Here is a 12321-nt window from a genome sequence, read left to right as displayed (position 1 = left end):
GTCAGAAAGCTCAAGGTGAAGGATTCATCTCTCTGCTGTGATATGTGAGCTCAGCAAAGTGTCAGGGACTGGGCTGGACGCAGAGGAGAGGTGGACTACATTTGGACTACAAAAAATATCCCAGGAAAGTAAAATAGGACTAAATCAGAAAATAACAGACCAGGAAATAGAAGGTGCCATTCAAAATATGCAACTGGGCAAATCCCCAGGACCAGACGGGCTTACTTCCAAATATTATAAGATGTTGAAGGAATGGATAATACAACCAATGAAGGAAGTTTGTAATGAAATCTTGGAAGGGAAAGAAGGCACCGGAGTCGTGGAAAGAGGCTTTTATTACACTAATACCGAAGACAGAGACAGAAAAGACCCAACTTAAGAACTACCGTCCCATCTCGTTATTGAATGTGGATTATAAAATATTTGCAGACATTTTGGCTAAGAGACTTAAGAAAGTTTTGATGGTCGAGATCCATGGGGACCAAGCGGGCTTTCTCCCGAGAAGACATATTTCAGATAATGTGAGGAATATAATTGAAATTTTGGAGATGTTAGAAACTAATATAAATACTAGAGCAGTTTTGATATTTGTGGACGTGGAGAAAGCCTTTGACAATATCTCCTGGAGCTTTATGAAGAAGAACCTTCAGGGGATGGGGGTAGGCCAAGGGTTTGAAAACGGTATTGGTGCAATATATTCAGAACAGAAAGCAAAGTTAATTGTCAATAATGTGATTACAGAAGAGTTTAAGATAGAAAAGGGAACACGTCAGGGGTGCCCAATCTCTCCATTACTTTTTATATCTGTCCTGGAGGTTTTGTTAAACATGATTAGAAGGGACCAGGTGGTTAAAGGGGTTCAGGTCGGAGCCAAACAATACAAACTGAGAGCATTTGCAGATGACTTGGTACTTACTTTACAAGAGCCAGAATCTAGTACAAAAAGGGTTTTGGAAATAATTCAAGATTTTGGTCAAGTGGCAGGATTTAAATTGAATAAAACTAAAACTAAGGTTTTAGAGAAAAATTTAAAACCTATTGAAAGGGAGAAGTTTCAGAATGTGACAGGTTTAACTGTGGTCAAGAAAGTGAAATATTTGGGGATTAACATGACAGCTAAAAATCTGAATCTATTTAAAGACAATTATGAAAAATGCTGGACAGAAGTGAAAAAAGATCTAGAAATTTGGTCAAAGCTGAAGCTTTCCTTGTTGGGTCGAATTGCAGCTATAAAGATGAATGTTTTGCCGAGAATGTTATTTTTGTTCCAAACATTGCAAATTATGGATAAGGTGGACTGTTTCAAGAAGTGGCAAAAAGACATTTCCAAGTTTGTCTGGCAGGGCAAAAAGCCCAGAATAAAATTTAAGATACTAACTGACGCTAAAGAAAGAGGGGGGCTTGCCCTTCCAGACTTTAAACTTTATTATGAATCAGCAGCCTTCTGCTGGTTGAAGGATTGGCTACTTCTTGAGAATACAGATATTTTGGACTTAGAAGGGTTCAACAATACCTTTGGGTGGCATGCATATTTGTGGTATGACAAGGTTAAAGCTCATAAAGCTTTTAAAAATCATATTGTCAGGAAAGCATTGTTCAATGTCTGGATCAGGTATAAAGACTTGCTGGAAAACAAAACCCCTAGGTGGTTATCCCCAATGGAGGCAAAGGCTGTGAAAAAATTAAATATGGAGTCCAAATGGCCGAAATATTGGGAAATTGTGGAACAGGAGGGGGATAAACTGAAATTGCAGAGTTATGAGAAACTGAAGGATAAAGTGCGAGACTGGCTCCATTATTATCAAATAATGGAGGTGTTTAAGTCCGATAGGAAAAATGGTTTTCAGGTGGAGAAATCGAAATTGGAGACAGAACTCTTAGAACCCAAAACTAAGAATTTGTCAAAAATGTATAACTTGCTGTTGGAATGGAATACGCAGGATGAAACAGTTAAATCAGCTATGATCAAGTGGGCACAAGATATTGGTCATAACATTATGTTTGAAGACTGGGAACGGTTATGGACCACCGGTATAAAATTTACGGCATGTAATGCCTTAAAAGAAAATATTATGAAAATGATTTATAGGTGGTACATGACCCCAGTCAAGCTTGCAAAAATATACCACTTGTCTGACAATAAATGCTGGAAATGTAAAGAAACAGAAGGAACATTCTTTCACCTTTGGTGGACGTGCCCAAGGATTAAGGCTTTCTGGGAGAAGATTTATAATGAAATGAAAAAGGTACTTAAATATACCTTCTTAAAGAAACCAGAGGCCTTTCTCCTGGGTATGGTCGGCCAATTGGTGTCAAAGAAGGATAGGACTTTTTTTCATGTATGCTACAACAGCAGCAAGAATACTTATTGCAAAGTATTGGAAGACAGAAGAACTACCCACCGTGGAAGAATGGAAGATGAAAGTTTTAGACTATATGGGACTGGCAGAGATGACTGGCAGAATCCGAGAACAAGGGAAAGAGACTGCGGAAGAAGATTGGAAGAAATTTAAAGATTATATTAAGAAATATTGTAAAATCATTGAATGTTAAGATGATGCTGATTCTGAAATTAAGGGGTTGCTAGCTGTAATCATTATGCAATATGGAAAGAATTGTTAAGAAGTTTAATCTAAACTAAGGGAAGGATTTGTTGAAGACAAACTAATTAGAGAATGGAGTGCAGTAAGGAGAGGTATGAGGAGGTCGGGAAAGTTATTTTCACGAATATAAGGGAATGAAATTATACATGTGATTTTTGTTTGTTTTTGTTTTTGTTTTTCTTTTTTCTTTTTTATACTTTTTGTGTCTTTTTTGTGTGATTTTTGTGTTTTATAAAACTTGTGAAAATGTTAATAAATATCTTATTAAAAAAAAACACAGAGGAGAGGTGGGAGGCACCAGCCGGGGACCCCCGCCAAGGGAACCCCCAGAGGAAGAAGGCTCAGAGCCAGGGGATTGGTGGTGGGGCATTGGGGAGAGGTCAGAGGGGAAAGATGGGTGGGAGGAGGTGATGGATCCCAAAGGGGCAACAGGGTTTTGTGAGCAGGAAGAGCCTGTGACAGGAAGCGGTGCAGACACAGAGGCTGAAGCAGAGGAAGGAGGTCAAGAGACTGCAGAAGAATCTAAGGCAGCCTTTCTCAACCTGTGGGTCCCCAGATATTGTTGAACTACAACTCCCATCACCCCTAACTAGCAAGACCAGACCTCAGGGATGATGGGATTTGTAGTCCAACAACATCTGGGGACCCACAGGTTGAGAACCACTGATCTAAGGCGTCTGCCTCTCCTGCTGCGACAAGCTCGCCTTAGCCCGGGGCGGAGCTTCATGATGCGTGTCCCAAGGGTATGGTGTCCAGCGAGGGGGGGGCCCCAGCCGCAATGGCACCCCACCAGGATCGTGGTGCTGGGGGCAGTGCGCTCCCCCCACCCTCTCTTCCTCTGCCAGTGCCCTTCTCACCGGTCTCCAAGAACGCACAGAGTGATGAGAATAGCAGAGGTATGCAGATGCAATTTGCTTGGGAAACATCTGGCAGAGGAGCCGCCTTAGAAAGGATGGAAGGCAAGGACCTTCAGACCTGGGATTTGCCCCAGAAGGGAAAGGCCACTGAGTTCTATGTTTGTTACCTTGAATAAAGAGTGAACTTCACTGACAATGGAGATCTGCTTCTTTTATCGTTGGCCTGTGTTTGGCTCCAACTCTGACACAAAACATGGCTGGCTGAGGAGGGGTGTGCATAAGACATGGGTAGGCAAACTAAGGCCCAGGGGCCGGATCCGGCCCAATTGCCTTCTAAATCTGGCCCGCAGGCGGTCCAGGAATCAGCGTGTTTTCACATGAGTAGAATGGGTCCTTTTATTTAAAATGCATCTCTGGGCTATTTGTGGGGCACAGGAATTTGTTCATTTCTTTTTTCAATATTTAGTCTGGCCCCCCACAAGGTCTGAGGGGACAGTGGACTGCCCCCCTGCTGAAAAGGTTTGCTGACCCCTGATGCAAGAGAAACCTAAGAGGCTGCCATATACTATGTCCGGTCATTGGTATGTCTAGCTCAGTGGTTTTCAACCCGAGTGCTGTGGCACTCTGGGGTGCCTTGAATGATGGCCAGGGGTGCCGTGGGCAACACTGGCCTCTGTCCCTCTTTCCTTCCCTCCCTCTTCTGGTGCCCTCTTGCATCTCTGCCTCCCAAAGGCTTGCACAGCTGTTTATTGCAGCAGCCCTGACTATAAGCTCCGCAGGCGAATGGTGCCTCTGGGGGGCACCTTTCTTGGGGGTGAGGGCAGCTGAGAGACTAGGGTGGCAGCAGTGGAAGACTCCCAAGGAAAGGGGGAAGGAGGCTGAGGGAACACTCCCCAAGAGAGGGTGTTTGAAAAAGGGTGAAAGGCTGCCAGCTCTGCAGGCAAGGGGTGACATAGCTGGGTTCCTCGGGCCCACAGGGGAGCTGTGGAAAGAATGTAGTTGGTCAAGGGAGCCGTGGACTCAAAAAGGTCGAAAACCTCTGGTCCAGCTCAATATTGACTGGCAGTAGTTCTCTTGGGCATCAAGTAGAGGCCTCTTTAGTTGAGATTCCTGCATTGCAGGGGGTTGGATAGATGACCCTTAGGGCCCCTTAAAGTAAAGGTAAAGGGACCCTTAACCATTAGGTCCTGTCATGGCTGACTCTGGGGTTGTTGCAGTGCTCATCTCGCACGGAAATGCCATTTACCTTCCCGCCAGAGTGGTACCTATTTATCTATTTACACTTTGACGTGCTTTCGAACTGCTAGGTTGGCAGGAGCAGGGACCGAGCAACGGGAGCTCACCCCGTTGCGGGGATTCGAACCTCTGACCTTCTGATCGGCAGGTCCTAGGCTCTGTGGTTTAACCCACAGCGCCACCCGCATCCCATAGGGTCCCTTACAACTCTACAATTATATTATTCTAGATCTTCCCCAGAAGATCCTTACAGACAGGTGGCAACTGGTGGTCAATTGGCCAGAATGTTAAAACAAATGGTGCAGACCTTCAGTTGTGCTTTGCATGGCCATTTGCAAAGCAGAAATTAACAAGCGATGCTTTTCGTGATAAGATCATCTTTAGGAGTTGCCCAACCAGTGCTCTGAAGCAATCTACTTCTGAAATCATCATCCTCAAGTTACGTGGATTAACATGAGTGACAGAAAGCTCAACACAAAAGCTTAAAAAGCAGGAGATGTTTAAAAGTAGCTCTATCACCACGATGACTATTGCTATGGTTTTCCCAGTAGTGATGTATGGAAGTGAGAGCTGGACCATAAAGAAGGCTGATAGCTGAAGTATTGATGCTTTTGAATTATGGTGCTGGAGGAGACTCTTAAAAGTCCCATGGACTGCAAGAAGATCAAACCGATTCATTCTGAAGGAAATCAGCCCTGAGTGCTCACTGGAAGGACAGATCCTGAAGCTGAGGCTCCAGTACTTTGGCCACCTCATGAGAAGAGAAGACTCCCTGGAAAAGACCCTGATGTTGGGAAAGATAGAGGGCACAAGGAGAAGGGGACGACAGAGGACAAGATGGTTGGATAGTGTTCTCAAGGCTACCAGCATGAGTTTGACCAAACTGTGGGAAGCAGTGGAAGACAGAAGTGCCTGGCCTGCTCTGGTCCATGGGGTCACAAAGAGTCGGACACGACTAAACGACTAAACGACTAAACAACAACAACAACATCACCACGATAACTAGAAACGTTTGCAAGCTGCCTTGAGTCGGCGCTGCCCAGAAAAGCAGCCTAGGAATACCTAAGAGTAAATAAATAAAAACATATTACTTTTATTTCATTTTTCAATCAAAGCTCAGTTTCTCGGGACTCTAAGGAGCGCTTGCAGATGGTGTCTCAGGGGGCTGGCAGGAATCCAGAGGCGAAATTCCATCCCTCGTCTCCATGCAATTTCCAACACAAACCTCGGCCAACTTACAGCTGTTCCAGGGAAGAAAGGCCCTTGAATGCATGCTGCTGGATGCTCTGTATTTCATTCTTGTAAAGGTAGCTTGCAAAGAGAGGGAGAGCGGAAAAGGAGAATAAAATTACATCGGTTGAGGAAAGCTTTCTGGCTGGCTAACAGGAGGACTGCATTGGATGCAACAGCCTAAAATCATATTATTACAATGCACTCTTGAGTTGGAGACAACTCAAAAACTCCAGTTTGGTCCAAAATGCAGCAGCCAGACTGCTGGCTGGCATCCCATTGAGACCACACGTAAGCCATGTTTTAAAACAGCTGCTCTGGTTGCCAGTTTGTTCCAGGGCCCAATTCAATCCACTCGCACTAGTGCTTAAAGCCCTAAATGACTCAAGCCCCAAATACATGAGAGACCCTATAGAGTGATGAAATCAACAGAGGATGCCCTTGTGGTAGTTCCTCCACCTTCAAAGGTTCAGGGCCCTGTGTATCGGCATTGCCTGGGAGAGGGCTTTTTCGGTGGTGGCCCCAAAATGTGAAAGCCCCTACCCACAGAGGTGCGTTTGGCACCGTCATTATACAGCTTTTGGATAATTCCGGAGATGCACCTCTTCACCCTGGCTTTTGACACTCGGGGCGTATGTTTTGAGGACCTCCCTTATTTTTATGGTGGTAAGTTGTTTTGAATGGTTTTAAGTGTCGTGTTTCAATGCTGCAACCTGCCCTGGGACTGTAGGGTGAATGGCAGGCAATAGGTAAATAAATAACAAAACAGAGGTAACTATTGGCTGGCCTGGATAGCTCTTTCGGTGAGAGCGTGGTGCTGACAATGCCAAGGTTGCAGGTTCGATCCCTGTATGGGTCAGCAGCATATTCCTGCATTGCAGGGGGTTGGACTTAGATGACCCCCCCCTTCCAACTCTATGATTCTTTAATTCCATCCTTAGAAATTTATCTGCCACCGTAGTGTCTGAACCTCCCCGTCGTGGTTTAGGAGGCACTAGGCAACCTTCCTCAAACCTGGTTCCTTCCAGATATTTTGATCTTCAGTGGTGCTGGCTCTACAAAGACCTGAGGAACGAGATCATCACCAAACTCCTACTAGCCATCCCAGGGCGCTCAGCCACTGCCACAATGTCCTTTCTTTTATCAGATCAAAATGAGCAGATAACAGCAAAGGCTGCTAGGTTCATAGCAGGGGCAATCAGAATAAGGGCCACTAACTGACTGCTGCTTCAGGACTTTAAATTGTGCTTTTATATCAAATTTCCTTTTCTGCGTATACTGTAATGTTTTACTGTTGCTATGGCCATTGGCTAATGCGAATAAAGTTTTATCTCTCTCTCTCAGTGGTGCTGGCTTGGGGCTCAAGGCAGCAGTAAGGTAAAGGTAAAGGGACCTCTGACCATTAGGTCCAGTCGTGGCTGACGCTGGGGTTGCAGTGCTCATCTCGCTTTACTGGCCGAGGGAGCCAGCGTACAGCTTCCGGGTCATGTGGCCAGCATGACTAAGCCGCTTCTGGAGAACCAGAGCCGCGCACGGAAACACCGTTTACCTTCCCGCCGGAGCGGTACCTATTTATCTACTTGCACTTTGATGTGCTTTTGAACTGCTAGGTTGGCAGTAGCAGGGACCGAGCAACAGCAGCTCACCCCGTCACAGGGATTTCAACCGCCGACCTTCTGATTGGCAAGTCCTAGGCTCTGTGGTTTAACCCACAGCGCCACCCACGTCCCTTCAAGGCAGCAGTAGTCCACAACAATCTGGCGGGCTTCAGATGGGCGAAGGCAGCACTAGAATGCCCAGGTCTTTGCGGGCCGTGTTTGCAGCACTTGGCGACAATAAACTCCCACCACCACCCGACACAAGTGAATATTTGCTGGAAGAGGAGGATGAGCAAAAGGCCAGCTGCCGTTGCAATTTCCCATCATGCCCCGCTGTGCCGCAATGTCACTCCAGGGTGCAATTGCAACGAAGACCACCTGGTGCTCATTTAACGAAGGAGCCCTGGAGGAGGGGAGGCCCAGGGCAATGGTGCCAAAAGCGCTGGGCAGGACCCCTTGGCAGCTGAATGAGGATGTCTGCTGCTGGCGCCAGTCCTGCTGAGAAGGGGAGTGGAGGTTATGTGCATAGCTAATCCTTTTCCTGCCCGAGATTTTTCAAAAATAAAAATCAGACACACTTCAAGCTGCTTTTCCGTCCCCTCGAGGGGAAAAAGAGATGGGTATGAAGTTTGGCAAAGCAAACGCAAAAACACAGGGCAGGCAGTGGATGATCCAAACTTCTTTTCTGGCTTAGCGACATGAAAAAACCAGTTTATCTAATTGTGTTCTGCTGATCAATTACTTAATTAATTTAATGATTAAATTTATATCTGGGCTTTCCTCCCAAAGGAGCCCAGAGCAGAGAAAAGTTGTACAACAATACAAGAATAATGTAACAACATGACTAAATCATTTTAAAGTAATTTAAAATATCTTGAAATGTGTAAAACCTAAAAACCACCAAAAAAATCTAATAACGGGTAAAATGGTTGCATACCCTCACAGCTAAAAATTGTTGTGGTTGCCAGGAGCAGGAATTTTCAGCCACCAAATGCCTGGGTGAACAGGAATTTTTACAAGCTCCATCTGAAAGTCAATAAGGAGGGAGGGTATTCCACAACCTGGGAGCCACCACCAAGAAGGCCCTGTCTAATGACATATGAATAATTAAGAAAAAAAATATGCAGCTGCAATTTATTTTCCTGCTCAATATTTACTATGCACATGTGTGTAGCAGGATGTAAAGTATCAGCAGTGTTTCACTTTCCCGCTACTAATGTTCAGAGGCTGTTGTCACACTGGGCCTCCTTACAGACACTTACAGGTATTTCAAGCTGTCAAGTCCTTCGAAGGATCTTCGTGCAATTTGCTTTATCAGGTTGTTGTTCAAAAGCCTGTGAGAAAATAAGGGAAGGGAAGGCACACATTAATGCTGTTAAGTTGTGGGTTGACATAGCCGATGACCAGCGATTTCTCCAAATAGCTCTTTATTTCGTAAGCTGGAATAGAACTGACTGCAAACAGCTCAGCCGGCCTGCTTTTATAGGCAGCCGGCTGTCAACATTGTAACAACAGCCCAGAGTTCCCGCCTAAAATAACTGACGCGGACCTGAGGGAAAACTATCTACAGACCTGAGTGAAAACTATATACAGTATCCCCCTGCTGGCCCAGGGTGAAACTTCACTACATAACAAATGCATTGCTTTGAAGGCAGCAGGCTCCGTATTACGACTGCAGAAACTCCAAGCGTCCCTGTTTTCCAGGGACGTCCCTGCTTTAGAGAAGCCATCCCGGTTTTCTGATTTGATCCCAGAATGTCCCTCATTTCCTAAGGATGTTCCTATTTTTACTGAATAAATGTTGGAGGGTATGGAGATATATCCTAGGGTTGCCATGTTTCAAAAGGTAAAAACCAGCACAGGCTAGGCTTGCACGCTAGGGTGTAAAAATGGCGTCGGGGGCAATTTCCCTTTAAAAATAACTCAACAATTTTGGTGGGTTTCTACAAAAATGCCCCAAAAATTGACTTGCCTAAGATTCAGGACAATTCGGCCCGGACATCAATTCTGCCTTTGAAATCCTGATAATGTCTGCAGAAATCCAGACATATGGCAGCCCTAGGTTATCCGACTCCCGAGTCATCTGAAGGGAATCCTGTACAGGGTAGGGTTTTTTTTAAAAATGTTTAATGTTTTGTTATGTTTTTTCATATATGTTGGAAGCTGCCCAGAGTGGCTGGGGCAACCCATTAAGATGTGTGGGGTATGAAAAGCAAAGCTATCATTATGGAATGGAACGTCCTTATTTTCATTGGAGAAATGTTGGAGGGTATGAGATTGGTGAGGCCATGAGAGAGAGCCTTCTCAGAGGCTGCTCCAAGACTGTGGAACTCCCTTCCACAAGAGGACAGCCCATCTCCTTCGCTGTTTTCCTTTTTTTTTTATCTTGACTGGCCTTCGGCCAACAGCTGGCTGTTGTGACAGCGTCTTCTTAGGCTGGGTCTTAGGCTTGTGTGTGTGTGTGCTTTTAAGTGTTCTCACCAAGGTTTTCAATACAGTTTCTTATTTAATTGTTTTCTAATATTTATGCTCATTGTGTGTTTTTGTTTGAGGTTGAATCCTGACAAGACAGAAGTACTGTTTTTTGGGGGACAAGAGGTGGGCTGGTGTGGAGGACTCCCTGGTTCTGAATGGGGTAACTGTGCCCCTGAAGGGCCAGGTGCGCAGCCTGGGAGTCATTTTGGACTCACAGCTGTCCATGGAGGCACAGGACAGCTATCTATCAGCTCCATCTGGTACGCGGGCTGAGACCCTACCTGCCCGCGGACTGTCTTGCCAGAGTGGTGCATGCTCTGGTTAGCTTCCACTTGGACTACTGCAATGCGCTGTACGTGGGGCTACTTTTGAAGGTGAACCGGAAACTACAACTAATCCAGAATGTGGCAGCTAGACTGGTGACTGGGGGCGGCTGCCGAGACCACATGACACCGGTTTTGAAAGACCTAAATTGGCTCCCAGTACATTTCCGAGCACAATTCACAGTGTTAGTGTTGACCTTTAAAGCCCTAAACAGCCTCAGCCCAGTATACCTGAAGGAGCATCTCTACCCCCATCATTCTGCAGGGACACTGAGATCCAGTGCCAAGTGCCTTCTGGCGGTTCCCTCACTGCGAGAAGCAAAGCTACACAGAACCAGGCAGAGGGGCTTCTCGGTAGTGGCGCCTGCCCTGTTGAACGCCCTCCCATCAGACGTCAAAGAAATAAACAACTACCTGACATTTAGAAGACATCTGAAGGCAGCCCTGTTCAGGGAAGTTTTTAATGTGTGACATTTTGATGTATTTTTAATCTTTGTTGGAAGCTGCCCAGAGTGGCTGGGAAACCCAGCCAGATGGGCGGGGTACAAATAATAAATTATTATACACTGGTCAACAACAAATTTGTTGTCTGTGTTTTTTCAGTTGATTTAGGACGAATCTGATGCGCTGAATCCAAAAATCACATTGGTTTTGCTCAATCAGGTCAAGTTTTTGAGCTATGGCCACATGTCATTTTTTTACGTTTTTGTTCACATGTACGCTTGTGTGGAGCATTTTAGAAGAAGTTGGTGGGGGTAAAATGCCATGTCGAATAATTGTTTTGATTGGAAATGATTATTTTAATGACAAGAAGTATTCAGGTCCGATAGTTCTGGGTGATTATGTCGAAAAGGGATCAGTTTGAAGTCATAAAACCTCAGAATCTTCCATAAATTGGTGCGGCTTCATAAATTGGTGAGATCAACAGAAAGAACAGGAGCAGCCTCAAGTATCCTGATCTTCAATCAGCACGTCGTCCTGTAGCTCATTGTGATGAAATTCCAGTGCCTATCTTCGGAGAACTTTCTGACATTAGTGACGAAGATGCCTCCAGTGTTGAAAGGACATGAAGAAGATGATGCTCCACATCCATTTTCCCAAAAGGAGTTGAATGATCTAGTTTGCGACCTCAGCTTGTCAAAGGACTCTGCCGAACTGTTGGCATCCAGATTGAAGGAAAACAACCTCCTCTCTGACAGTTCTCACATCAACTTCCTCCACAACAGGCATCAAGAGTACCTCCGTTTTTTCTCGGAAGAGAAGGACTTGGTGTACTGTGCAGATATTGCGCAGCTTCTGCTCAAGCTTGGAGTGCCACAGTACGAACCCAAAGATTGGAGACTGTTCATTGACAGCAGCAAGTGATCACCGAAATGTGTTCTGCTACACAACGGCAACCAGTTTGCCTCTATACCCCTGGCTCACTCGAGTACACTGAAGGAGAACTCTGAAGCGGTGAAGTATGTGCTGGAGAAAATTGGTTATGATCAGCATAAGTGGTTTATTTGTCAAAACAAAATAAAAAAATTCCTTCCAGTAGCACCTTAAAGACCAACTAAGTTAGTTCTAGGTATGAGCTTTCGTGTGCATGCACACTTCTTCAGATACACTGAAACAGAAGTTTCCAGACCCTTCTATATAGTGAGAAGGTGGGGAGAGGTATTACTCAGAAGGGTGGTGGGAATGGGTGATTGGCAGATAGCTGTGATGAGCCTGTTGACGACTCTTAACGACTGCAATAGGTCTTACAGGAAAAAGCAAGGGGTGAGAAGGTGAAAAATGGCTTTGTCATGTATAATGAGATAAGAATCCAATGTCTTTGTTCAGACCAGGTCTCTCTATGGTTTTAAGTTTGGTAATAAGTTGCAATTCAGCAGCTTCTCTTTCCAGTCTATTTCCTTTATCTCACTATATAGAAGGGTCTGGTGACTTCTGTTTCAGTGTATCTGAAGAAGTGTGCATGCACACGAAAGCTCATACCTAGAACTAAGTTAGTTGG

The 12321-nt window shown here is 45.2% G+C and overlaps 1 protein-coding gene across 5 annotated transcripts in view; it reads right to left on the bottom strand.

Moving 5' to 3' along the window:
• LOC310846943 (peroxidasin homolog) overlaps positions 1–12321 on the bottom strand; it is a 78168-nt gene that overhangs the window by 39003 nt on the left and 26844 nt on the right. For 4 of the 5 annotated variants that reach the window (XM_083744108.1, XM_083744107.1, XM_083744106.1 and 1 more), the window contains 2 exons: positions 8787–8858; positions 5936–6007 (listed from right to left, as the gene is read on the bottom strand). In XM_083744108.1, coding sequence (XP_083600234.1) covers positions 5936–6007; positions 8787–8858 — 144 coding nt within the window. The other variant, XM_083744109.1, reaches the window with a different exon arrangement.

The sequence above is a fragment of the Podarcis gaigeae genome, assembly GCF_964106915.1.
Source record: "Podarcis gaigeae genome assembly, chromosome: 6".
Lineage (NCBI taxonomy): Eukaryota > Metazoa > Chordata > Lepidosauria > Squamata > Lacertidae > Podarcis > Podarcis gaigeae.
The sequence above is the reverse complement of the archived record's forward strand: the minus strand, read 5'-3'. Positions and strand labels throughout refer to the sequence as shown.